Here is a 27576-nt window from a genome sequence, read left to right as displayed (position 1 = left end):
TACTTTAAGTGAATGTCAATACTTTGACAACTGTAAAGTTGACCACCACCTTCATTCTATCTCCTTTCTCAACATTTAGAGTTTATTTTTTAAAACTGCAAAACCTCGGCCCTGGCCGGTTGGCTCAGTGGTAGAGCGTCGGCCTGGCGTGCGGGAGTCCTAGGTTTGATTCCCGGCCAGGGCACACAGGAGAAGCGCCCAACTGCTTCTCCACCACTCCTCCTCTCCTTCCTCTCTGTCTCTCTCTTCCCCTCCCACAGCCAAGGCTCCACTGGAGCAGGGTTTGCCTGGGCACTGAGGATGGCTCTGTGGCCTCTGCCTCAGGCGCTAGAATGGCTCTGATTGCGGCAGAGCAACGCCCCAGATGGGCATCGCCCCCTGGTGGGCATGCCCGGTGGATCCTGATTGGGCGCATGCGGGAGTCTGTCTGACTGCCTCTCCATTTCGAACTTCAGAAAAATACAAAACAAACAAACAAACAAAAAACCTGCAACATCTCAGCTTAAAGTACCTTCTAAAACTGTTCACACATTATTTGCAGATGATATGATATTGTATATAGAAAACCCTGGATGACGTCAGAGTAATGGCGGGGTAGGAAGCGATACCGATAAATCTCCCCCAAAACTCAACAAGATCTTCAACCAGAAACAGAAAAACCTATACTTGGAGCTTCCAGATGCTTCGCAATACACCCAAAGGTATGATTGAGTGAAAAATTGGCTAAATATATAACCAAACCCCGAAGGAAATAGGGAGTAAGAAATGCTCCGCCTTCCTCACCTAAACAGGGCGGCTTTCTCTGGTAACTGTGAATATAGAAACTGAGGCGGGCAAAGGGGGTGAATACATCCAGGCCGCGAAACAAACGGCCGAACCAGGCTGTGGCACGGAGATCCAAGCCGAGGAAAATCTGATCCTGTGGCAACCCGGGCAATACAAGCTAACACTCGCGCCAAACCCAAACGAAGAAAGACAAGCGGCGCGGCCATTTTACCCGGTCTCCTGGCTGGTGCGCAGTTAGTGGGCGAGAGATTTCTTCCTAGGCCCCGGGAGTCAGTGCCCGTGTTGCCTCACAGAGAGGCAGGGTCAGAGGCCTTTCTGTGGGCTGAGGGCAGAGTCTCTGGGCAGCCCCAGCGCCCTGGGAAAGCCACGCACGGGAGGGAGTGAGAACTAATTCCAATGGTGGAGATTTTCCTTGCTGGAGGGTGTTTCACTCAGAGGGAAAGCGGCCGGCCTCATATCCTGGTTTGCGCGCGCAGATAAGGAGTGAGCGATTCCTCCGAGTGCCTCGGCAGTGCGCGCCCGTGTTATCGCACAGAGAGGCAGAGTCAGGGGCCTTTGTGTGGGCCAAAGTGGAATCTCGGGCCGCCCCAGTGCCTTGCAAAAGCCACGCACGGGGACGGAGCGAGACTCAATTCCAACGCTGCAACTTTTCCCTGCGGTTGGGGGTTTCACTCAGAGTGTGAGACTGCTGGCCGGATATCCTGGTCTGCGCGCACAGCCAGTGAGTGAGAGTTTCCTCCAAGCGCCCCGGAAGTGGGCACCCGCTTGTGTTACCGGACAGAGTGGCAGAGCCAGAGGTCTTTGAATGGCCGGAAAGCCCGCCTGATTATGCTAGCAGCTCTGACTGACTGAGCCTTACCCAGAGCCCTGTGCTGAGTGGAAATAGAGTGGGGAGTTGCCAGCTCTTTGAGCCTCTTACTATCCAGGCAGAGGCAGCAGCAACCCATAGCTGGATTATCAGGCTACTAATTGAGGAAGGAAAGACTAGGAGAAAGGCTCTAGGAACACGAACTCTCTCACTGTCGGAGCCTATAAATGCTAATAGCCTAGACTGCCAACGAGACTAAAGCACAATACATGACATTGCCATAGAGACTTATCAACTGCAAACCTCCACCTGAGCGTGGCAAAGGGGCAAAACCCGGGGTACAGAGTCACCGACCAGGAAGAGGGAGAGAAAAGAAAAAGCAAGAAGATAACCTCTCAAAATCAAGAATAATCTGCAGACTTTATAACCTATCCCATTTTATTATATTTGTTCGTTTGTTTCTCTTATCTTCATTCTTGATACTTTTTTTTTCCTCCTCCAATTTGGCCGATTAACTCTCTACCGGTCTTACTCTCTCCTCTCCTTGAACTACACTACCCATAAGTGTTACATCTCCCATTATCTTTTCTCTTCTCTTCCTTTCTCTCTATGAGGGTTGCACTCCAAAACCCTTAACTCTCTCTCTCTCTCTCCTTTCTTTTTTCTTCTTTTAGTGGTTCCCTCTTTTTTTTTCTCTCTCTCTCTCTTTCTTTTCTCCCTCTATATCAGTTTCTTCCTTTCTCCTTTACATCTCCTCTCACTCAAACCTCAATAACAAACAAATTATCTTATCTGGGACTCAAACTTATGTTTGTGGCATTCTGGGGGGTTTTTACTTCACCTTTTTAACTTACTAGCAGTGCTCCCATCCCTGGCTCTCCATATTATCTAGTTCTTGTTCCACTAAATACAATAGTAATTTTTTAATTTTTCCCCCCATTTTTCCGTTTTCCTCTTAATCCTCTCATCATAACTCTTAGACAACCAACACCTAAAAGCAAATCATTTTATTCTTGACCCAAATTTTTTCCTTATTTGCTTTTTGTGGGTCCATACGCTTTTTTTTTTTTCTTCTTTTTTCTTTTTTTGTTTGCCCCTTTATTACTTTTCCCCAATTCAGGCCCTCCATCACAAGCATTGTTTGTTATAATTCACAGTCCACCACAAGATTTTATCAAGAAAGAGGGGAGAGGAGAGGAGAGGAAAAAAGGAGGGGGGGAATAATTTCCTTTTTTTTTTTTTTTTTTTTAAATTTTTATTTTATTTTATTTTTCTTTATTTCATTATTAATTTTTTTTTAAAAAAAACAACTTTTTTCGATTTTTTTTTTATTATTTTTTTAAACTTTTTATTCTTTATTAAATCTCATTAATACTATCAACAAAACCACCCTCAGATGCCATTAAGGAAGAGAAAATCAAATATCATGGATACAAAAGAAAGAGAGGTAACACAGCTAGATGAGGAAAAATCTATGGAGAAAAAATTTAATATATTGGAAACCTTGGAGCTAAATGACAGAGAATTCAAGATAGAAATCCTAAAAATCCTCCGAGATATACAAGAAAACACAGAAAGGCAATTTAGGGAGCTCAGAAAACAACTCAATGAACACAAAGAATATATGTCCAAGGAAATTGAAACTATAAAAACAAATCAAACAGAGATGAAAAACTCAATTCACGAGCTGAAAAACGAAGTAACAAGCTTAGCTAATAGAACAGGTCAGATAGAAGAGAGGATTAGTGAAATAGAAGACAAGCAACTTGAGGCACAACAGAGAGAAGAAGAAAGAGACTCAAAAATTAAAAAAAATGAGATAGCCCTACAAGAATTATCTGACTCCATCAAAAAGAATAACATAAGAATAATAGGTATAGCAGAGGGAGAAGAGAGAGAAAATGGAATGGAGAACATACTCAAACAAATAATAGATGAGAACTTCCCAAGCCTGTGGAAAGAACTAAAGCCTCAAGTTCAAGAAGCAAACAGAACTCCAAGTTTTCATAACCCCAACAAACCTACTCCAAGGCATATCATAATGAAATTGACACAAACCAACAGCAAACAAAAAATTCTCAAGGCAGCCAGGGAAAAGAAGAATACAACATATAAAGGAAGGCCCATTAGATTATCATCAGATTTCTCAGCAGAAACTCTACAAGCTAGAAGAGAATGGACCCCAATATTTAAAGTCCTGAAAGAGAGGAACTTTCAGCCACGAATACTATACCCATCAAAGCTATCCTTCAAATATGAAGGAGAAATAAAAACATTCACAGATACAGAAAAGATGAGGGAATTTATCATCAGAAAACCCCCACTCCAGGAATTACTAAAGGGGGTTCTCCAATCAGATACAAAGAACAAAAAAAAACAGAGCCACAAGTAAAAGCTCCAAGAAGAACACAATAAAACCAAATTTAAACTGTGACAACAACAAAAAGAAAGAGGGGGAGAAGATGGAGATTAACAGTAGCAAAGGACGATGGAGTGCAAAAGTACTCACAAAATAGTTTGCTACAATGAACAGGGTAGGGACCCTTTTCATTATTCAAAGGTAACCACCATTGAAAAAACCACCACAGAAGCACATGAGATAAAAAAGATAGCAACAGTGGAAAGATGTATGGAATACAACCAAATAAAAACAAAAGATAGAAAAACAAAAGAGAAGGATCAAACAAGACACAAAACTAACAGAAAGCAAGATATAAAATGGCAATAGGGAACCCACAAGTATCAATAATTACACTAAATGTAAACGGATTAAACTCACCAATAAAAAGGCACAGAGTAGCAGAATGGATTAAAAAAGAAAATCCAACTGTATGCTGCCTACAGGAAACTCATCTAAGTAACAAGGATAAAAACAAATTCAAAGTGAAAGGCTGGAAAACAATACTCCAAGCAAATAACATCCAAAAAAAAGCAGGTGTAGCAATACTCATATCGGATAATGCTGACTACAAGACAGGAAAAGTACTCAGAGACAAAAATGGCCATTTCATAATGGCTAAGGGGACACTGAATCAAGAAGACATAACAATTCTTAATATATATGCACCAAACCAAGGAGCACCAAAATATATACGACAGCTACTTATTGATCTTAAAACAAAAACTGACAAAAATACAATCATACTTGGAGACCTCAATACACCGCTGACGGCTCTAGATCGGTCATCCAAACAGAGAATCAACAAAGACATAGTGGCCTTAAACAAAACACTAGAGCACCTGGATATGATAGACATCTACAGGACATTTCATCCCAAAGTGACTGAGTATACATTTTTCTCCAGTGTACATGGATCATTCTCAAGAATTGACCATATGTTGGGCCACAAAAACAACATCAGCAAATTCAGAAAAATTGAAGTTGTACCAAGCATATTTTCTGATCATAAAGCCTTGAAACTAGAATTCAACTGCAAAATAGAGGAAAAAAATCCCACAAAAATGTGGAAACTAAAGAACATACTTTTAAAAAATGAATGGGTCAAAGAAGAAGTAAGTGCAGAGATCAAAAGATATATACAGACTAATGAAAATGACAATACGACATATCAGAATCTATGGGATGCAGCAAAAGCAGTGATAAGAGGGAAGTTCATATCACTTCAGGCATATATGAACAAACAAGAGAGAGCCCAAGTGAACCACTTAACTTCCCACCTTAAGGAACTAGAAAAAGAAGAACAAAGACAACCCAAAACCAGCCGAAGAAAGGAGATAATAAAAATCAGAGCAGAAATAAATGAATTAGAGAACAGAAAAACTATAGAAAAAATTAATAGAACAAGGAGCTGGTTCTTTGAAAAGATCAACAAAATTGACAAACCCTTGGCAAGACTTACCAAGGAAAAAAGAGAAAGAACTCATATAAACAAAATCCAAAATGAAAGAGGAGAAATCACCACGGACACTGTAGATATACAAAGAATTATTGTAGAATACTATGAAAAACTTTATGCCACTAAATTCAACAACCTAGAAGAAATGGATAAATTCCTAGAAAAATACAACCTTCCTAGACTGAGTCAAGAAGAAGCAGAAAGCCTAAACAGACCTATCAGTAGAGAAGAAATAGAAAAAACCATTAAAAACCTCCCCAAAAATAAAAGTCCAGGCCCTGACGGCTATACCAGCGAATTTTATCAAACATTCAAAGAAGACTTGGTTCCTATTCTACTCAAAGTCTTCCAAAAAATTGAAGAAGAAGCAATACTTCCAAACACATTTTATGAGGCCAACATAACCCTCATACCAAAACCAGGCAAGGATGGCACAAAAAAAGAAAACTACAGACCAATATCTCTAATGAATACAGATGCTAAAATACTAAACAAAATACTAGCAAATCGAATACAACAACATATTAAAAAAATAATACATCATGATCAAGTGGGATTCATCCCAGAATCTCAAGGATGGTTCAACATACGTAAAACGGTTAATGTAATACACCATATCAACAAAACAAAGAACAAAAACCACATGATCTTATCAATAGACGCAGAAAAGGCTTTCGATAAAATACAACACAATTTTATGTTTAAGACTCTCAACAAAATGGGTATAGAAGGAAAATATCTCAACATGATAAAGGCCATATATGATAAACCATCAGCTAACATCATATTAAATGGCACTAAACTGAAGGCTTTCCCCCTTAAATCAGGAACAAGACAGGGTTGTCCACTCTCTCCACTCTTATTTAATGTGGTACTAGAGGTTCTAGCCAGAGCAATCAGACAAGACAAAGAAATAAAAGGCATCCATATCGGAAAAGAAGAAGTAAAGGTATCACTTTTTGCAGATGATATGATACTATACATCGAAAACCCCAAAGAATCCACAAAAAGACTACTAGAAACAATAAGCCAATACAGTAAGGTCGCAGGATACAAAATTAACATACAGAAGTCAATAGCCTTTCTATATGCCAACAATGAAACAACTGAGAAGGAACTCAAAGAACAATCCCCTTCACGATTGCAACAAAAAAAGTAAAATACTTAGGAATAAACATAACAAAGAATGTAAAGGACTTATATAATGAAAACTATAAACCATTGTTAAGGGAAATCGAAAAAGATATAATGAGATGGAAAAATATACCTTGTTCTTGGCTAGGAAGAATAAATATAATCAAGATGGCTATATTACCCAAAGCAATATACAAATTTAATGCAATTCCCATCAAACTTCCAATGACATTTTTTAAAGAAATAGAGCAAAAAATCATCAGATTTATATGGAACTATAAAAAACCCCGAATAGCCAAAGCAATCCTAAAGAAAAAGAATGACGCTGGGGGCATTTCAATACCTGACTTCAAACTCTATTATAGGGCCATGACAATCAAAACAGCATGGTATTGGCAGAAAAATAGACACTCAGACCAATGGAACAGAATAGAAAGTCCAGAAATAAAAGCACATATATATAGTCAAATAATTTTTGATAAAGGGGCCAACAACACACAATGGAGAAAAGAAAGCCTCTTCAATAAATGGTGCTGGGAAAACTGGAAAGCCACATGCAAAAGAATGAAACTGGACTACAGTCTCTCCCCCTGTACAAAAATTAACTCAAAATGGATCAAAGATCTAAACATAAGACCTGAAACAATTAAGTACATAGAAGAAGACATAGGTACTCAACTCAGGGACCTGGGTTTTAAAGAGCATTTTATGAATTTGACTCCAATGGCAAGAGAAGTGAAGGCAAAAATTAATGAATGGGACTACATCAGACTAAGAAGTTTTTGCTCAGCAAGAGAAACTGATAACAAAATAAACAGAAAGCCAACTAAATGGGAAATGATTTTTTCAAACGACAGCTCAGATAAGGGCCTAATATCCAAAATATACAAAGAACTCATAAAACTCAACAACAAACAAACAAACAATCCAATAAAAAAATGGGAAGAGGATATGAATAGACACTTCTCCCAGGAAGAAATACAAATGGCCAACAGATATATGAAAAGATGCTCATCTTCTTTAGCTATTAGAGAAATGCAAATCAAAACGGCAATGAGATACCACCTCACACCTGTTCGATTAGCTGTTATTAGCAAGTCAGGTAACAGCAAATGTTGGAGAGGCTGTGGAGAAAAAGGAACCCTCATCCACTGTTGGTGGGAATGTAAAGTAGTACAACCATTATGGAAGAAAGTATGGTGGTTCCTCAAAAAACTGAAAATAGAACTACCTTATGACCCAGCAATCCCTCTACTGGGTATATATCCCAAAAACTCAGAAACATTGATACATAAAGACACATGCAACCCCATGTTTATTGCAGCATTGTTCACAGTGGCCAGGACATGGAAACAACCAAAAAGCCCATCAATAGATGACTGGATAAAGAAGATGTGGCACATATACACTATGGAATACTACTCAGCCATAAGAAATGATGACATCGGAACATTTACAGCAAAATGGTGGGATCTTGATAACATGATACGAAGCGAAATAAGTAAATCAGAAAAAAACAGGAACTGTATTATTCCATACGTAGGTGGGACATAATAGTGAAACTAAGAGACATTTACAAGAGTGTGGTGGTTACGGGGGGGGGAGGGGGGAATGGGAGAGGGATAGGGGGTGGGGAGGGGCACAAAGAAAACAAGATAGAAGGTGACAGAGGACAATCTGACTTTGGGTGGTGGGTATGCAACATAATTGAACGACAAGATAACCTGGACTTGTTATCTTTGAATATATGTATCCTGATTTATTGATGTCACCCCATTAAAAAAATAAAATTATATAAAAAAAAAAAAAAAAAAAAAAAAGAAAATCCTAAAGTCTCAGTCAAAAAACTACTGGTCCTGATAAATGAATTCAACAAGGTGGCAGGATATAAAATTAAGAAACAGAAATCAGAGGCATTTTTATATACTAACAATGAACTGTCAGAGAATTAAGGAAACAATCCCCTTCACCATTGCAACAACAACAACAAATAAGTACCTAGGAATAAATTTAACCAGGGAAATTAAAGACTTTTACTGGGAAAATTGATAAAAGAAATCAGGGAAGATACAAACAAGTGGAAGCATATACCGTGCTCGTGGTTAGGAAGAATAAACATCATTAAAATGTCTATATTACCCAAAGCAATTTGTAAATTCAATGCAATGCCGATTAAAATACCAATGACTTACTTCAAAGATACAGAACACATATTTAAAAATTTATACGGAACCAAAAGAGAACACGAATAGCCTCAGCAATCTTGAAAAGGAAGAATAAAGTGGGAGGTATCACACTTCCAGATATGAAGTTATATTACAAGGCCATTATACTCAAAACAGCCTGGTACTGGCATAAGAACAGACATATAGATCAATGGAACAGAACAGAGAACCCAGAAATAAAGCCACACTTTTATGGACAACTGACATTTGACAAAGGAGGTAAGAGCATACATTGGAGTAAAGACAGCCTCTTCAACAAATGATGTTGGGAAAATTGGACAGCTACCTGCAAAAAAATAAAACTAGACCACCAACTTACACCATTCACAAAAATAAACTCAAAATGGATAAAAGACTTAAATGTAAAATGTAAACGATAAGCATCTTAGAAGAAAACAGGCAGTAAGCTCTCTGACATCTCTTGCAGCAATATACTTATATTTGCCGATTTATCTTAACGGGCAAGTGAAATAAAAGACAGGATAAACAAATGGGACTACATCAAACTGAAAAGCTTCTGCACAGCTAAAGACAATAAGAACAGAATAAAAAGACAAACTACACAATGGGAGAATATATTTGACAATGCGTCTGATAAGGGGTTAATAACCAACATTTATAAAGAACTTGTAAAACTCAATACCAGGAAGACAAACAATCCAATCCAAAAATAGGCAAAAGAAATGAATAGACACTTCTCCAAAGAGGACATACAGATGGCCAATAGGCATATGAAAAAATGCTCAACATCACTAATTATTAGAGAAATGCAAATTAAAACCACAATGAGATATCCCCTCACACCAGTCAGAATGGCGCTCATCAACAAAATAAGTGCTGGCGAGGATGTGGAGAAAAGGGAACCCTCCTACACTGCTGGTGGGAATGCAGACTGGCGGAGCCACTGTGGAAAACAGTATGGAGATTTCTCAAGAAATTAAAAATCGAACTGCCTTTTGACCCAGTTATCCCACTTTTAGGAATATACCCCAAGAACACCATAGCACTGTTTGAAAAGAAGGAATGAACCCCCATTGTTTATGGCAGCATTGTTCACAATAGCAAAGATCTGGAAACAGCCAAGTTTCCATCAGTGGACAAGTGGATTAAAAAGCTTTGGTACATATATACTATGGAATACTACTCAGCCATACGAAATGATGACATCGGATCATTTACTGTTAACAACATGGATGGACCTTGATAACATTATATGAGCGAAATAAGTAAATCAGAAAAAACTAAGAACTATATGATTCCATACATAGGTGGGACATAAAAATGAGACTCAGAGACATGGACAAGGGTGGGGGAGTTAAGGGGTGGGGGACAGGAGAGGGAGAGGGTTGGGGGAGGGGAGGAGCACAAAGAAAACCAGTTAGAAGGTGACAGAAGACAATTGGACTTTGGGTGATGGGAATGCAGCATAATCAAATGTCAAAATAACCTAGAGATGTTTTCTCTGAACATATGTACCCTGATTTATCAATGTCACCCCATTAAAATTAATTAAGAAAAAAAAACTGTTCACACAGTCATTTCACACTTTGCCTGGTTTGAGCAGTAATAAATCATTCAGATAAAGCAGCCTCTTCTTGGTATGTATAAATTGGTATTTTTGAATATAGGTCTCTAATTAAAGGATCATAGTGTCAATTGCCTCTTCATAGGAACCTTAATTTGCAAACAAGATTGGCCACATGCAAGTCTTTATTTGCCATCAAATAATTAAAATGTTACTGGCATCCTCCAAAAGAGAGAACTATCTTTAAAAGCTCACTGGCAGTGCTAACTTGTTGGGAAAGTATACAAGTATACTTATATATGTATTTGTATGCGTATGTTTATATATAATCGCCTGCATTTGTGAGAGTGTATCAACCCCCGTCTGTAATACCTAAATAAGACATATAAAAATACTTTTCCAACCGCTGAACCTCTTGAAATTCCCTAAGAATCTGCTGCCTGAAGGCTTCGTCAGTTCTTGACAACTCTCAGTAAGCATATCAGTAATAACCTTTCTTTGAATGCTGTTTTATTACTTAGTTAAATTTTCTTTATAAAAAATAATTCCTTGATTTCTTTCTCCAGGGTTAAAATTTTAGTCTATTTTGTAATGTTTCTTGTAAAAAATTCACTACTCAGTTTTTCATAATGGATAGTTGTACAAAGTTTAATAGTCATATCTTTTACATAATTGACAAAAATAACGTTCTAATTTATGAAAAAGGTTTAATAGGCAATAAAATATTAATCTCTGTGAACATAAAAGACAAATGTGTGAAAATTATTTTAGAGTTGTTGACCTACTGGTACAAGAGCAAAACCTGCATTAGATGAGTGGCTGTAAGCTTCTCCATAACTTGGTGTCCAGTAATAGTGATTTTTAAGGCCATTGGAAACTTCTGCAAGATACACACGTCCATCTACCACATATGACTCCACATCTGTATTGTCTGGTTTTAGATGGCCTGTTTGAATTAAGTCTGAATATGCCTACAATTTTTTAAAAAAGAAAATAGTTTATTCATTTTAAACAAATGAGCTTTGCAGTTTATAATAAATATTTTGAGTCACATTGCTGAATTTTAGTATTTTCCAGGTACTGTGGATAGGTTTTTACCCATTTAATTTTACACACTGAAACTAGTTTTGTAAAATATATAAAATATTAGGCTTGGCCCTGGCCGGTTGGCTCAGTGGTAGAGCGTTGGCCTGGCGTGCGGAAGTCCCGGGTTCGATTCCCAGCCAGGGCACACAGGAGAGGTGCCCATCTGCTTCTCCATCCCTCCCCCTCTCCTTCCTCTCTGTCTCTCTCTTCCCCTCCCGCAGCCAAGGCAAAGATGGCCCGGGCGCTGGAGATGGCTCTGTGGCCTCTGCCTCAGGCGCTAGAGTGGCTCTGGTCACAACATAGCCACGCCCAGGATGGGCAGATCATCGCCCCCTGGTGGGCAGAGCGTCGCCCCCTGGTGGGCGTGCCGGGTGGATCCCGGTCGGGCGCATGCGGGAGTCTGTCTGGCTGTCTCTCCCCGTTTCCAGCTTCAGAAAAATGCAAAAAAATAAATAAATAAAATAAAATATTAGGCTTTTTTTTTAATGACTCTCAGAGTTAACAATCCTCTATATCACCAATTTTGTGGACCAAAGGTCCTATGGTCAAAATTCTCAAGTCTCCCAGAGGTTCTTACGTGAGAGGGGAAGGCTATTTATTGTATGTGCCCTGGAAGATCGATGATAACCAGGGAGCCATTTCTCAGAAGAGGAGACAAGCAGATTTTCTCACACAACTATATGGGATTTATGAACCCGCTTGCTACAGATTTAGGCCAAGAGAGATAATCTCCATGGTATTAGATGCTGGCCTGGCTAGCTGCTTAATTATTTCTTTTTTATTTTTATTTATTTTTTTCCAAAGAATAGGGGGCAAGTCAGAGAGACAAACTGACTCCCGCATGCGGCCCACCGGGATCCACCCAGCATGCCCACCAGGGGGCATTGCTCCGCTGCAATTGGAGCCATTCTAGCGCCTGAAGCAGACGCTATAGAGCCATCCTCAGTGCCCGGGCCAACTTTGCTCCCATGGAGCCATGGCTGCGGGAGGGGAAGAGAGAGATGGAGAGAAAGGAGAAGGGGAAAGGTGGAGAAGCAGATGGGTGTTTCTCCTGTGTGCCCCAGCCAGGAATCAAACCCGGGACCTCCACACGCCAGGTCAACGCTTTACCACTGAGCCAACTGGCCAGGGCCTAATTATTTCTTCATTGTAGAAATTACTTCCTCTATCTCTTGTGGATTGTTGGTATCTGTGTAAGGGTGTCATACAAACACACTAAACTGGTTTGTCATTCTGGTTGTGATTTTAAAGAAAGGCAAAGATTTATAAACGGTAAAAGATTTCCAAGTCTAGCTGCTTTCTGCTTGTCATTATTAGTTCTAAACTCAATTTAGCTTCTGGTATGTGACCTTTATATACATATGTAGTATTTGATATCCTATACTATTTCAACCACAAAACTTTATAGTAGCTAAATTTTAGGACTTAATGTTAAAATTTATCAAACCTGGCTCTGGCCGGTTGGCTCAGCAGTAGAGGAAGTCCCTGGTTTGAATCCCAGTTAGAGCACACAGGAGAAGCGACCATCTGCTTCTCCACCCTTTCCCCCTTTTCTTTCTTTCTCTCCCTCTCTCTTTCTCTCTTTCTTTCTCTCTCTCTCTCTCTCCTCTCTCTCTCTCTCTCTCTCTCTCTCTCCCTCTCTCTCTCTCTCCCTCCCTGCCCCCCCTGCACCCATGGCTTGAATGGGAATGGTTCAAGCAATCTGGCCCCAGGCTCTGAGGATGGCTCCATGGCCTCACCTCAGGTGCTGAAATAGCTTGGTTCTCAAGCAACAGATCAGTGAGTCAACAATCTGGTGCAGCGGCACCAGATGAGCAGAGTATCACCCTGTGGGGGGCTTCCTGGGTGGATCCCAGTCTGGGTGAATGTGGGAGTCTGTCTCTGCCTCCCTGCCTCCCATCTCTCACTTAATTAAAAAAAAAAACTATCAAAACTGTAGCCTCACTATACTTTGTAGTCATTTCTAATGCACTTACAAACAAGGTAAATATGTCTGATGTTCTAGAGAAGACCTCAGAAAAACCTTCAGTAAAGAAAAAAGCTTACCACACATGTAGCCTCATCAAATTTGTTTCCCCAAATGTAGATATGAGAGAGTGTGGGATTTGTTTTCATTGATTGTGAAAGTGCAACAAGTCCTTCTCCTTCTATGCTGTTGCTGACTACTGACAGCCTGTGGAAAAAAAAAAAGTAATAACCCTGAAAACCAGTGTTTTCACAAAAAGAACACATAAGTTAGCAACAACATTTATTACAAACAGGTTGTGTAAAGTATTAGCATTATTATTAAATATGTTTATGTAGTAGTCAAAATATTGACCATGCAATTGCTAATATCCAAGAAACTCAGTTTTCTAGTTGTATGCTTCATGTACCTAGTAGACCTACCTACATTTTAGAAATCATTTTATAATATTATTCAGTAAATATTTAGGAATGGATCACAGATATATTTTCCAACATAAAGTCATCCAAGTAATATTTTCTTTGATTCATTCTCCAATTTTAGTTGACCATATTGAATGATTATGATTTTTCTGTTAGAATTCAGGATAAATGGTTTAAGCAGTAAGAGTTTTCTCATTAATTATAAGCAATTAGAATAAAACAATTTAATTTTTAAGCATACTTTTAAGAAATAGATGAAATGTTTACAGTAAACTTTATGTCAGTTTAGAAAATGAATTTACATATTTCATCATGAACCTTCAAAGCTAAGTGGTTTGAGGTTACATTTAAGTTTTTCTCTTATTTTGATTAAATATAAAGCCATACTAACGCTTTCAGACTCCTGTTATGTGAAGCAAGAGTTTCACTTAGATTCTTTGCTCCTGCATTTTCTATTTTGTTAAAAGAAAGATCTATTACTTCCAGGGTAGTATTGCTTTTCAGTACATCAGCCAAAAACACCATTCCATCACGAGTTATTTTATTGCTGGGAAAGGAAAAATATGTAGTTATTTTTGAAAATATGAAGTTATATATCTATAGAGATAACATGCTTAAGATTTCTTATAATAATAAACACTACTTCCCATTTTAGTAAAGATTTATTTTAATCATTCACTTTCCAAAAAAGTTAATGAAAAATTGCCATAAAATGTTACTCTTATTATGGTTTACATAATTAAATTGCTCACTCAAGTTATTAGGTGATTAATGGTATAAACTAAATTCTAAGGTTTAGGACAAAATGTTGACAACATAGTTTCTAATCTTTGGAATTAAGTGTCTAACAAAATATCCTATGTACTATGAATATTTACATAGATTATTCCCGTAACTTGACTTCTGATGAATTATTTATTGGATAAATTATCACCTACCAGCTGACATCAAGGTAGCGCAGGCTTTGGTTCCGATACAGCGCATCACATAACTGTTTTAGACCATGGTTCCTTATATCATGCTTACTCACGTGTAGCTCAACAAGGCAGTGATTTTCTTTTAACATGTGGCCTAAATGAACTGTGGACTCTTCCTGAAAAAAGATAAACTCTTTTTTCTAAAGTAAAATTTTGAAGCAGTAGATGTTTATTTCAAACATATGCTATCAATTAAATTCTCTTTTTTAAAAGATTATATCAGTTAAGACTCAGTCTACAATTTGCATTTGTTTGGCCTGGAATTTTTTTTTTTTAAGCAATGAGAGAGATGGAGGGACAGACAGGAAGGGAGAGAGATAAGAAGCATCAGCTCATTGTTGCACTTGAGTCGTTCATGGATTGCTTTTGCAGACGTGCCTTGACCGGGGGCTCCAGGCAAGCCAGTGACCATGGGGTCATGTTTATGATCCACACTTTTAAGCCAGCAGCCACACTCAAGCTGGTGAGCCCACGCATAAGCCTGATGAGCCTGTGCTCAAGCCAGTGACCTTGGGGTTTCAAACCTGGGTCCTCCCCGTCCCAGGTCCACTCTGTCTACTGCTTCACCGCCTGGTCAGGTGGCTTGGCTCTTTTAAAGCCATTTTTGCCTTAAATGATCATCTTTACTATTCTTGCCACAAATGATATCTTTACTGTCTTAGAAACAGGCAGCAGGCACTTATAAAATGTAGTTACAAAGTGATATAAAAGAGGCTAGTTAAAAAATCATAATTATTAGAAAAATAATCATACCAGAAGGAAAAACAATAAAAAAATTGGTCCCATGATGTACTGAGCATATAAGCTTCCTACCCACCATCCTCTCGAGTCTTTAAAGCATTCTGGACCCTCCAGGTATTCCTAAACTTTATTCTTGATCTCCACTCTGAGTAAACAAAATACAAAGACATTTCCTGGTCTCGATTCTATTTTTAAAATCCATTCATTTTAATCAATTGATATATCCAATTTCTCCCTTTTATAATTAAATGTCTAAATATGTTTTACTCTTTTTATGGTCAGTGGGACACTTATTTTTTAAATTCCAAAATCTAGTTGCTTCTAGGTAAAAGGTACATAACCTCAATGAGGATTTGCATGCCAAATACCTCAAATTTTTAACAAAATCAAAATGTGTCCTAAATGGGTCAAAGTATTTTGTGTCCTCTTGCATGCTTGTTGCATTTGTAGTGTTTTATTTTGTTTTAATTATTGATTTTAGAGAGAGAGGAAGGGAGAGAGAGAGAAACATCAATTTGTTGTTCTACTTTATTTATGCATTCTCTGGTTGATTCTTCTATGTGCCCTGACCAGGCATCAAAACTTCAAACCTGGGAAAAAAGATGGCAGCAGAGTAGGCGGACACACAGATGCCCAGCTCTCACCACCAAACTGGAATACAAATCAATTTAGGAAAAATCAGCATGAAAAACCAACTCTGAACTACAAGAACAGCTCTCAAAAACCAAGGAGCAAAGAAGAAGCCACAAAAAACCTGGTAGGGAGCACCTGAATTTCCCCTGCTTACAGGAACGGAAGGAGGGGGTGAGGCTGAGAGCCCAGAGGGGATCTCACACAAGGGAAAAGAGCAGAAACTACTGCTCACAGCCACTTGCCTGGCAACCAGGGAGTGAGGTGTGTTGAAAAGACAAGCTTATCTCCCAAGTAGAAAGGAAAGAGAGAGGGACAGACTGTGAGGGGCTAAGGAATGAAGGAGACGACCTAAAAAAGCTGACTCATCCGTGATGGAGGCGGCTATAGCTGGAGGAGGGACTGAACCTTTCACAAAACAGAGCTGAAGTGCTTCCGGATCAGAGATCTCCGGACATCCATCCAGCTCCAATCAGTGCAACAAGACACAGCTGAAAACAAGAAGTGGGGAGGAGGGGCAGTAACTCAGGTCTCCATGGAGATCTGAGATACACCTCTCCCTACTGAAGCTGAGAAAACACCCTGCCCCCAGAGAGATTAGTTGGCTAAAGAGGCTTTCAGAGTCTCAGGTTACACCCATCGCATTCCTGGATTCAGTTTCAAGGAAGGCCCCTGCTGAGGTCAGTAAACAAGACTATCACCTGTTAAGAAAGCAGACAAATCAAGACTTCAAAGCTGCCCAAATCCAAAAGTGGATTACAGATAACAGCTGATACCAACCCAAGAAGACCTAGAAATAACACAACTAAAAACTGGAGGCAGACAACATCAAGCCTAGACTCAACCAACTCTACAAATAAAACACCCAAAAACAGACAATGAGAAGACAAAGAAGTGCAATCCAAATAAAACCACAAGAGACACCTTCAGGAGATGAACTAAGTGATATGGAAATAATCAAACTTCCAGATGCGGAATTCAAAATAATGATTGTAAGGATGCTTAGGGATCTTAGAACAATGGATGGTCATTATGAACACCTAAATAAAGAAATAGCAAGTATAAAAAAGAATCAGTCGGAGATGACAAATACAATATCAGAAATAAAGACCACAATGGAAGGAATTAAAAACAGGATAGATAGAGCTGAGGATCGAATCAGCGAGTTGGAGGACAACTGGAATGAAGGCATGAAAGCAGAGAAGAAAAGAGAAAAGAGACTCAAAAAGTCAGAAGAAACTCTTAGAGAGCTCTGTGACAACATGAAGAGAAATAACACCGCATCATCGGGGTTCCTGAAGAAGAAAAAGAACAAGGGATAGAGACTTTGTTCAATCATATCATAGCTGAAAACTTCCCTAAATTAATGCAAGAGAAACTCTCACAAGTCCAAGAAGCACAGAGGACTCCATTAAAGAGAAACCCAAAGAAACCTGCACCAAGACACATCATAATTAAAATACCAAAGCTAAGCGATAAAGAGAAAATATTAAAAGCTGCAAGAGAAAAAAAGGTTATCACCTACAAAGGAGCCCCCATAAGGATGACATCCGACTTCTCAACAGAAACACGTGAGGCCAGAAGGGAATGGCAAGAAATATTCAAAGTAATGCAGAACAAGAACCTACAACCAAGACTACTTTATCCAGCAAGGCTATCGTTTAAAATCAAAGGAGAAATAAAAAGCTTCCCAGACAAAAAACAACTCAAGGAATTCATTACAACCAAACCAATGCTGCAGGAAATGTTAAGGGGCCTGTTGTAAACAGATCAAAGTGGGAAAAGAATATAGCAAAAAAGGAATACACCTTTAAAGAAGAAAATGGCAATAAACAACTACATATCAATAATAACCTTAAATGTAAATGGATTAAATGATCCAATCAAAAGACATAGGGTAGCTGCGTGGATAAGAAAACAGGACCCATACATATGCTGTCTACAAGAGACACACCTTAGAACAAAAGATACACATAGTTTGAAGGTAAAAGGATGGAAAAAAATATTTCATGCAAAGGATATAGTAAGAGATAAAGAAGGCCACTACATAATGATAAAGGGAGTAATCCAACAGGAAGATATAACTATTATAAATATCTATGCACCTAATATAGGAGCACCCAAATATATAAAGCAGACTTTGATGGATTTAAAGGGTGATATCACCAGCAATACTATAATAGTAGGGGATTTCAATACCCCACTAACATTACTAGATAGATCTTCAAGAAAGAAAATTGACAAAGAAACAGCAGACTTATTGGAAACACTAGATCAACTCGATTTAATAGATATCTTCAGAACCTTTCACCCTAAAGCAGCAGAATATACATTCTTTTCAAGTGCTCATGGTACATTCTCTAGGATAGACCACATGTTAGGGCACAAAAGCGCTCTCAACAAATTTAAGAAGACTGAAATCATATCAAGCACTTTCTCTGATCACAACGGCATGAAACTAGAAATGACCCAAAACAGAAAAGCTCAAAAATTCTCAAACACATGGAAACTAAATAGCAGGGTGTTAAATAACAAATGGATTAAGAATGAGATCAAAGAAGAAATAAAATAATTCCTAGAAATGAATGACAATGAGCATACAACAACTCAAAATTTATGGGACACAGCAAAAGCAGTACTGAGAGGGAAGTTCATAGCACTACAGGTACACTTTCAGAAGCTAGAAAAAGCTCAAATAAAGAAATTAACCCTGCATCTAAAAGAATTAAAAAAAGAACAGCAAGTAAAGCCCAAATGTAGTAGAAGGAAGGAAATAATAAAGGTCAGAGCAGAAATAAATGACATAGAGGCTAAAGAAACAATACCGAGGATCAATGACACTAGGAGCTGGTTCTTTGAAAAGATAAACAAGATTGATGAACCTTTAACTAGACTCACCAAGAAAAAGAGAGAGAGGACTCAAATAAATAAAATTAGAAATGAGAGAGGAGAAATAACAACTGACACAACAGAAATACAAAATATTGTAAGAAAATACTATGAAGAACTGTATGCCAAAAAACTAGACAACCTAGATGAAATGCACAAATTCCTTGAAACATACAATCTTCCAAAAATCAATCTGGAAGAATCAGAAAACCTAAACAGACCGATTACACCAAATGAGATTGAAACAGTTATCAAAAAACTCAACAAAGAAAAGTCTGGGGCCCGATGGCTTCACAACAGAATTCTACCAAATATTCAAAGAAGAACTAACTCCTATCCTTCTCAAACTATTTCAAAAAATTCAAGAGGAAGGAAGACTTCCAAGCTCCTTTTATGAGGTGAGCATAATTCTGATTCCAAAACCAGGCAAAGACAACACAAAGAAAGAAAATTATAGGCCAATATCTCTGATGAATACAGATGCTAAAATCCTCAACAATATATTAGCAAACTGGATCCAACAATATATGGAAAAAATCATACACCATGATCAAGTTGGTTTATTCTTAGGAGGGAAGGCTGGTACAATATTCGTAAATCAATCAATGTGATTCATCACATAAACAAAAAGAAGGAGAAAAACCATATGATAATTTCAATAGATGCAGAAAAAGCATTTGATAAAATCCAGCACCCATTCATGATCAAAACTCTCAGCAAAGTGGGAATACAGGGAACATACCTCAACATGATAAAAGCCATCTATGACAAACCCACAGCCAACATCATACTCAATGGGCAAAAATTAAAAGCAATACCCTTAAGATCAGGAACAAGGCAGGGGTGCCCCCTTTCACCACTCTTATTTAACATAGTCCTGGAAGTTCTAGCCACAGCAATCAGACAAGAAGAAGAAATAAAAGGCATTCAAGTTGGAAAAGAAGAAGTAAAACTATCATTATTTGCAGATGATATGATATTGTATATAGAAAACCCTAAAGTCTCAGTCAAAAAGCTACCGGACCTGATAAATGAATTCAGCAAAGTGGCAGGATATAAAATCAATATACAGAAATCAGAGGCATTTTTATACACCAACAATGAACAGTCAGAAAGAGAAATTAAGGAAACAATCCCCTTCACAATTACAACCAAAAAAATAAAGTACCTAGGAGTAAACTTAACCAAGGAGACTAAAGACTTGTACTCGGAAAATTACAAAGCATTGATAAGAGAAATCAAGGAAGATACAAACAACTGGAAGCATATACCGTGCTCATGGTTAGGAAGAATAAACATCATTAAAATGTCTATATTACCCAAAGCAATCTATAAATCCAATGTAATACCAATTAAAATACCAACGACATACTTCAAAGATATAGATCACATATTCCAAAAATTTATATGGAACCAAAAGAGAACACGAATAGCCTCAGCAATCTTAAAAAAGAAGAATAAAGTGGGAGGTATCACACTTCCTGATATGAAGTTATACTACAAGGCCATTGTACTCAAAACAGCCTGGTACTGGCATAAGAACAGGCATATAGATCAATGGAACAGAACTGAGAACCCAGAAATAAACCCACAGTTCTATGGACAACTGATATTTGACAAAGGAGGTAGGGAAATACAATGGAGTAAAGACAGCCTCTTTAACAAATGGTGTTGGGAAAATTGGACAGCTACCTGCAAAAAAATGAAACTAGATCACCAGCTTACACCACTCACAAAAATAAACTCAAAATGGATAAAAGACTTAAATGTAGGCCATGAAACCATAAGCATCTTAGAAGAAAACATAGGCAGTAAGCTCTCCGACATCTCTCGCAGCAATATATTTGCTGATTTATCTCCACGGGGAAGTGAAATAAAAGACAGTATAAGTAAATGGGACTATATCAAAATAAAAAGCTTTTGCACAGCTAAAGACAACAAGAACAGAATAAAAAGACAAAGTACACAATGGGAGAACATATTTGACAATACGTCTGATAAGGGGTTAATAACCAAAATTTATAAAGAACTTATAAATCTCAACACCAGGAAAACAAACAATCCAATCCAAAAATGGGCAAAAGAGATGAATAGACACTTCTCCAAAGAGGACATACAGATGGCCAATAGGCATATGAAAAAATGCTCAACATCACTAATCATTAGAGAAATGCAAATTAAAACCACAATGAGATATCACCTCACACCAGCCAGAATGGCGCTCATCAACAAAACAACACAGAATAAATGCTGGCGAGGATGTGGAGAAAAGGGAACCCTCCTGCACTGCTGGTGGGAATGCAGACTGGTGCAGCCACTGTGGAAAACAATATAGAGATTCCTCAAAAAACTGAAAATCAAACCGCCTTTTGACCCAGCTATCCCACTTTTAGGAATATACCCCAAGGACACCATTGAACAACTCCAAAAGGAGAAATGCACCCCCATGTTTGTGGCAGCATTGTTCACAATAGCGAAGATCTGGAAACAGCCCAAGTGTCCGTCAGAGGATGAGTGGATGAAAAAGCTTTGGTACATATATACTATGGAATACTACTCAGCCATAAGAAATGATGACATCGGATCATTTACAATAACATGGATGGATCTTGATAACATTATACGGAGTGAAATAAGTAAATTATATAAGAACTATATGAATCCATACGTAGAATGGACATAAAAATGAGACTCAGAGACATGAACAAGAATGTGATGGCAACAGGGGTGGGGGATGGGGGGAGGGGGGATGGGGCGAAGGAGAGAGGGGTTGGGGGAGGGGAAGGGCACAAGAAAACCAGATAGAAGGTGACAGAAGACAATTTAACTTTGGGGGAGGGGTATACAGCACAATCAAATGTCAAAATAATCTAGAGATGTTTTCTCTCAACATATGTACCCTGATTTATCAATGTCACTGCATTAAATTTAATAAATAAATTAAAAAAAAAAACCTTCAAACCTGCTGTTACCAGGATGATGCTCTAACCAACTGAGCTACCCTGCCAAGGCTTATAGTAAGTTACATAGTCAATAGAAATGATGATTACAATATGGATAACTATATATATATGTTTTAATTATGTAAAAGTGCTGTAAGAAAAATGTTAAAAGTTAAATGAAACCACACAGCAATATCAGATAGAACATGAGCTTTATAATAAAACTGTCCAAATGCTAGCTTTACCTTTTATTTTATTTTATTTTTATTTTTTTGCTAGCTTTACCTTTTAGTAGGCTCTATGTCTGGGGAAATAATTTCATCTGAGTCTGTTTCCTTTTCTGTAAAATAGGTGAAATTATACTTCCCACAAAGAATTAAAGTACACAACCAGGTTGTGGTATAGCGGATAGAGTGTTGATCTGGGATGCTGGGGACCTAGGTTCAAAATCCGAGGTCGCCAGCTTGAGTGTGGAATCAGAGACATGGCCCCTTGGTCACTGGCTTGAACCTAAAGGTTGCTGGCTCGAAGCCCAAGGTCGCTGGCTTGAGTCCAAAGTCACTAGCTTGAGCAAGGGGTCACTCGCTCTGCTTGCAGCCCCCCAGTCCAGGCACGTATGAGAAGCAATCAATGAACAACTAAAAGTGCTGCAACTATGAGTTGATGCTTCTCATCTCTCTCCCTGTCTGTCCATCCTTGCTCACACAGAAAAAAATAAAAAAATAAAGTACCTACACAAAATAATTCTACAGAAAACTGCAAAGCATTTATTACTTTATTACTGTTCAATATTCCATAATCCTGTATTTAATTTGTTTAAATTATTGCTTTGACAATGAAAATGTATACCCAAGAGGAAGCTGTAGTCTGTGATCTTAACAAATGCAGACTGATCACATAGGGAATCCAGTATTGCTCTTCATGGTGCCTGGAATGGACATACTCAAAACATATTTGTGTTTTATGCTTGATTACATTTTTAGGTCAAGAAGTTTGAAAGAGGGAGAGACCTAGTGTCAGAAATAGTGAAGAGTTTTTTTGTTTGTTTGTTTGGGGGGGTTTAAGACCCATTCACTGAGTTTGTGACTTAATTTGCCTACGGTGGCATTTATATTTTCCCAAGCTCCCCAGATAATGAACAGTAAAACCTTTAAATGGAATAAGTTTGCAGACTCACTTTTCAGAACTGCAAAGTATGAAGAAGCACAGAAGGATTCTACTCCACAAGCCATTTAAGGGGACAGTACTTGGTGACAGAGAGGGTGGGGCTGTCTTGGAGAGGAAGAGAAGTCCAGCTGGAGTTTCGCTGACTGTCCTGAGCCTCCAGGCTGAGAGCAAGGGAGCCCTGGGCTTTCAATAACTATTCTCGGGTGGATTTGGGAAAAATGACACCACTTGACATATATTATATATTACATATAATCTTTTTTTTTTTTTTTTTGCCACTCAACATATTTATAAGAAGAATCGTGCTTCTAATGTGATTTCATATAGTTTAGCATATTGATTTCCTTGGGGCTTTCTTTAGTTCAGAAAATGTTCAGGCCCTGGCCGGTTGGCTCAGCGGTAGAGCGTCGGCCTAGCGTGCGGAGGACCCGGGTTCGATTCCCGGCCAGGGCACACAGGAGAAGCGCCCATTTGCTTCTCCACCCCTCCGCCACTCTTTCCTCTCTGTCTCTCTCTTCCCCTCCCGCAGCCAAGGCTCCATTGGAGCAAAGATGGCCCGGGCGCTGGGGATGGCTCTGTGGCCTCTGCCTCAGGCGCTAGAGTGGCTCTGGTCGCAACATGGCGACGCCCAGGATGGGCAGAGCATCGCCCCCTGGTGGGCAGAGCGTCGCCCCCTGGTGGGCGTGCCGGGTGGATCCCGGTCGGGCGCATGCGGGAGTCTGTCTGACTGTCTCTCCCCGTTTCCAGCTTCAGAAAAATGGAAAAAAAAAAAAAAAAAAAAAAAAAAAAAAAAAAGAAAATGTTCAGTTCTCAGATCTGTCAGGTCAATCTGAGAGCCTTCTCAGCCACCTTTTATACCCCTGGATTGCTTCTGATGTCCTTCCTCATGCTCCCAAGCATGGCACCCTGAGTATAACTTGATTTCACTCCATGTGGATGAAAGCTCCTTGAACACAAGGGCCATGTGCTATGTTTGACTTCTGTCTCCAGCACCCAGCTATATCTGGTTTAGGGTTGTATTCAAATATTTATTAAGTGAATGAATCATTCGCTGAATGCTTGCTGTGAGTCAGGTATTCTGCTGATCCTTAGACAAGGGTGCTTGCTGTTTAATTCTAGATGCCTTGTTGAACAGATTAGATTTATGTACATGAAGTAATTAACATGGAAAATTCTAAAAATGTTGATACAGAAAGTGCAGAGAAAATTTAGAGAGAGATATCTATATATGCAAAGAATGTAAAACACTTATGCATATAAAAATATTTTAAAAATATAGTTAATTCTCAATGACATGGATACCAATGGGGAACAGTGGGATAAATAATTTAAAGACTATATAAAGTACTTTGAACATTTTTTTAGTGGATACTCTGTTTTTATTTAGATCAACAATAAAATTAGTTCTTATTCCCTAGCTTTTTACAACTGACTAGACACAAAAGGCACCTAGAGAAAGTCAGGAGCAAGGAGAAGCCTTGAAAGCAGGAGCTGCCTGCTATGCACCTGTCTCCAACATGCCACATACCTAGAGGGTCAAGTCCAGACCTCTCAGGCTGCTATCCTCACACACTTTGCCATTATTACTGATGATTTCAAAGAGGTAATGGTTCAGTCACAGCAATATAACAAACCAAAACCAACCATAAAACAGTTCAAACAGAACTTAAATCTAGTCTTTAAAATTTTAATCTTATTCTTTCATTGTAACTACTTTGCTGCTCACTCACAGGTTTACTCACTGAGAATTTGAGATTACAAGGAAAAAGATGTTTACTGCTTAAATAAGCAACATCTAAAATCAAATTCAGTTTTATAACTCTATCAAGAATAATTTTCCTGGCCCTGGCCAGTTGGCTCAGTGGTAGAGCGTCAGGCCGCCGTGCGGAAGTCCCGGATTCGATTCCGGGTCAGAGCAGACAGGAGAAGCACCCATCTGTTTCTCCATCCTTCCCCCTTTCCTTTCTCTTTGTCTCTCTCTTCCCCTCCTGCAGCCAAGGTTCCATTAGAGCAAAGTTGGCCCAGGCACTGAGGATGGCTCCATGAACTCTGCCTCAGGCACTAGAATGGCTCTGGCAGCAATGGAGCAACACCCCAGTGGGCAGAGCATTGCCCCTTGTGGGCATGCCAGGTGGATCCCTGTCCAGTGCATGCGGGAGTCTATCTGACTGCCTCCCGGCTTCTAACTTTGGGGGAAAAAAAAGAATAATTTTCCTTTAAAAGTTTTTTTCCCCTAAAAACAGTACTTTACAATTCAAAAAATACAATACATTCGTGAACTGTGACATAACATTCAGTAAGTAGTACCTTCTCTTATTCACATGTGGTAATATTAACTACTATCACTTTGTATACATACCTGTTCACTGTACAGTATAGGTCGGTTTAGGGTTATTGCTTTAATTGACTGGTTTTGAGTTAGGACTGTAGCAAATGCTATCACACTTTGCATTCCCTAAAAACAGGTAAAGTCATTAGAGAAACTGACAAAGTATATAAATTAGCCTCATTATAAATAAGTATTTCCAGAATAGTAATCTGGAATCTGATCAATCAAAATTGTGGCTTTAAAATGTTTAAGCATGTCCTGCTCTTTGAATTATAGGTTGATCAAATTCAGAAATGAAGTTTTAGGCTCTGTTCTCCCTGCCCTAACACCTATTGACATCATGTATGGGCAGTTTCAGTATCCATTTCCTAAAATGTTTGCCTCTAGGTTCACTCCTAAGCCCTTAAACTTCTATATGATGCAGACCACAGCTACACAGACACAGATGTGAATGCCAGCTAGGGCTCTCCTCTAGTAAGAGCATATGTCCTTGTGCCAGCATTCTTCTGTATTCATACTCATACTAAGCGTGTTTGGTGGGAAAGGGTTACTAATCACATTTTCACCACTCCCACAAGCTGCCTTCTCTACCTTATTGGATGGCCCTGATCTCCATCCTCCATCTCAGTGATGGACACCACCACCACACACCCAGATGGGATGCCATGACACCCATGTCTCCTCTCACTCCACCAGAACTCTTACCTTCCCATCCAGTTCATCATTAAGTCTTACAGAGTCTGCCTCTAAAAGATGTCTCAGATTAGTCCATCTCTGTGGCCACACCCTACCCACAGCCTCATCAACCATGTGGACTCCTAGAGTAACTTCCTAAGTGGTCAGTGGGTTTCCTCTTGCCGCCCAGTAATTCTCCACAAAGAAACCAGAATGATCCTTTGAAAGTACCAATCAGATCATGTCACTCCTCAATAAGGTCTTTCCATGATTTGCATTCATAATAAAACACACTCTTCTTCCTCTGAACCACACTACAACCCACACAATCTTTGCTGACACTGGGCTCTGTAACCCTCAGCACCTTCACTGTGAGGCTCTCTTTTAACTCCTTTTGTCCAGCTACTGGCTTTTCAGTTCTTAAGACCTGCCAGACTTGATATTACACTATTCATGTAGCTCCCTCATGACTTCTGCCTTATCTAAACATCAGTTTTATATTTACCTAATACTTTTCCATTAAGTCAATTCTTTTTCACTTTAAAACTCTGTATCACTACCATAAATGGAAAACCATAATCCCTTGAAATAGAAATCATCTGCAAAATATATAAATGAGTATTAAAATTACCTCGCTCTGTAATACTAACACTACCTCTATCGCACTTGGAGAAGCACTATTAAAGTCTCTGCACTGGACCCCTTGCCTGGGATGTGCTGCCATGAACCCTCTTCAGGGCAGGGTTTTTCTCATCCTTCATGATTCCTAAACATTATTTCTCAGGTCTTAGGCAACCATCCAATTATGCAAATCAACCACCTCCTCCCCATTATCAGGAGTACCAGGTCATCTTCATAGCACTTTTCTCTATTTGTTTATTGATAACTAAATACAAGCTTTATTAGGGGAGAAACCAAATCCGATGTACACTTGCATCCTTAGAATCTAGGACTGTGACTGGTATGTATTGAATCAATGCTTTCCCCAAGATATACTGGCTGCATCTACTACTTTGTTAAGCTCCAGAACCTATTCTCCTAAAGAGCCTCTTGGCCCATCTTAGTATTTTTGTGCCACAGGGATTTTCATTAATCTATACAACAGGTCCCCAACATTTGCTCAAGGTTTAAAGGCATGTTGAGAAAATGAAGCCTGGAATTTAAAGATGTACAAAAAATACACACTTCTTTCTCATTATCAGGGCAGTTAAGGCCCAGAGCAGCTCTTAGAATCATTTTAGGTTTTTATGCTACAATATTACTACTCACTTCAAATTGTTTTCAGAAGTAAAAAACTTTATATTACACTCATAAAGTAATAGTATTTGTTTAATTAAAATGAAAACAATCTTTTTCTATTAAAATACCATACAGGTTAAGAAAGGTTATGGGTGAAAGTTTAAGAAAATTTTTATTA

General features: G+C 38.7%; 1 protein-coding gene across 1 annotated transcript in view; it reads right to left on the bottom strand.

Annotated features, from left to right (window-relative positions):
• Positions 1 to 11040: 11040 nt before the first annotated feature.
• LRRC34 (leucine rich repeat containing 34) overlaps positions 11041 to 27576 on the bottom strand; it is a 52284-nt gene continuing 35748 nt past the window's right edge. Inside the window, exons 7-11 of the mRNA XM_066347288.1 lie at positions 25515 to 25610; positions 14748 to 14902; positions 14201 to 14356; positions 13468 to 13594; positions 11041 to 11306 (exon numbers count right to left, since the gene is read on the bottom strand). Coding sequence (XP_066203385.1) covers positions 11103 to 11306; positions 13468 to 13594; positions 14201 to 14356; positions 14748 to 14902; positions 25515 to 25610 — 738 coding nt within the window. The 3' untranslated portion in view covers positions 11041 to 11102. The remainder of the gene's footprint in view (positions 11307 to 13467; positions 13595 to 14200; positions 14357 to 14747; positions 14903 to 25514; positions 25611 to 27576) is intronic.

Source organism: Saccopteryx leptura, chromosome 8 (genome assembly GCF_036850995.1).
Source record: "Saccopteryx leptura isolate mSacLep1 chromosome 8, mSacLep1_pri_phased_curated, whole genome shotgun sequence".
NCBI classification, from domain to species: domain Eukaryota; kingdom Metazoa; phylum Chordata; class Mammalia; order Chiroptera; family Emballonuridae; genus Saccopteryx; species Saccopteryx leptura.
The sequence above is the reverse complement of the archived record's forward strand: the minus strand, read 5'-3'. Positions and strand labels throughout refer to the sequence as shown.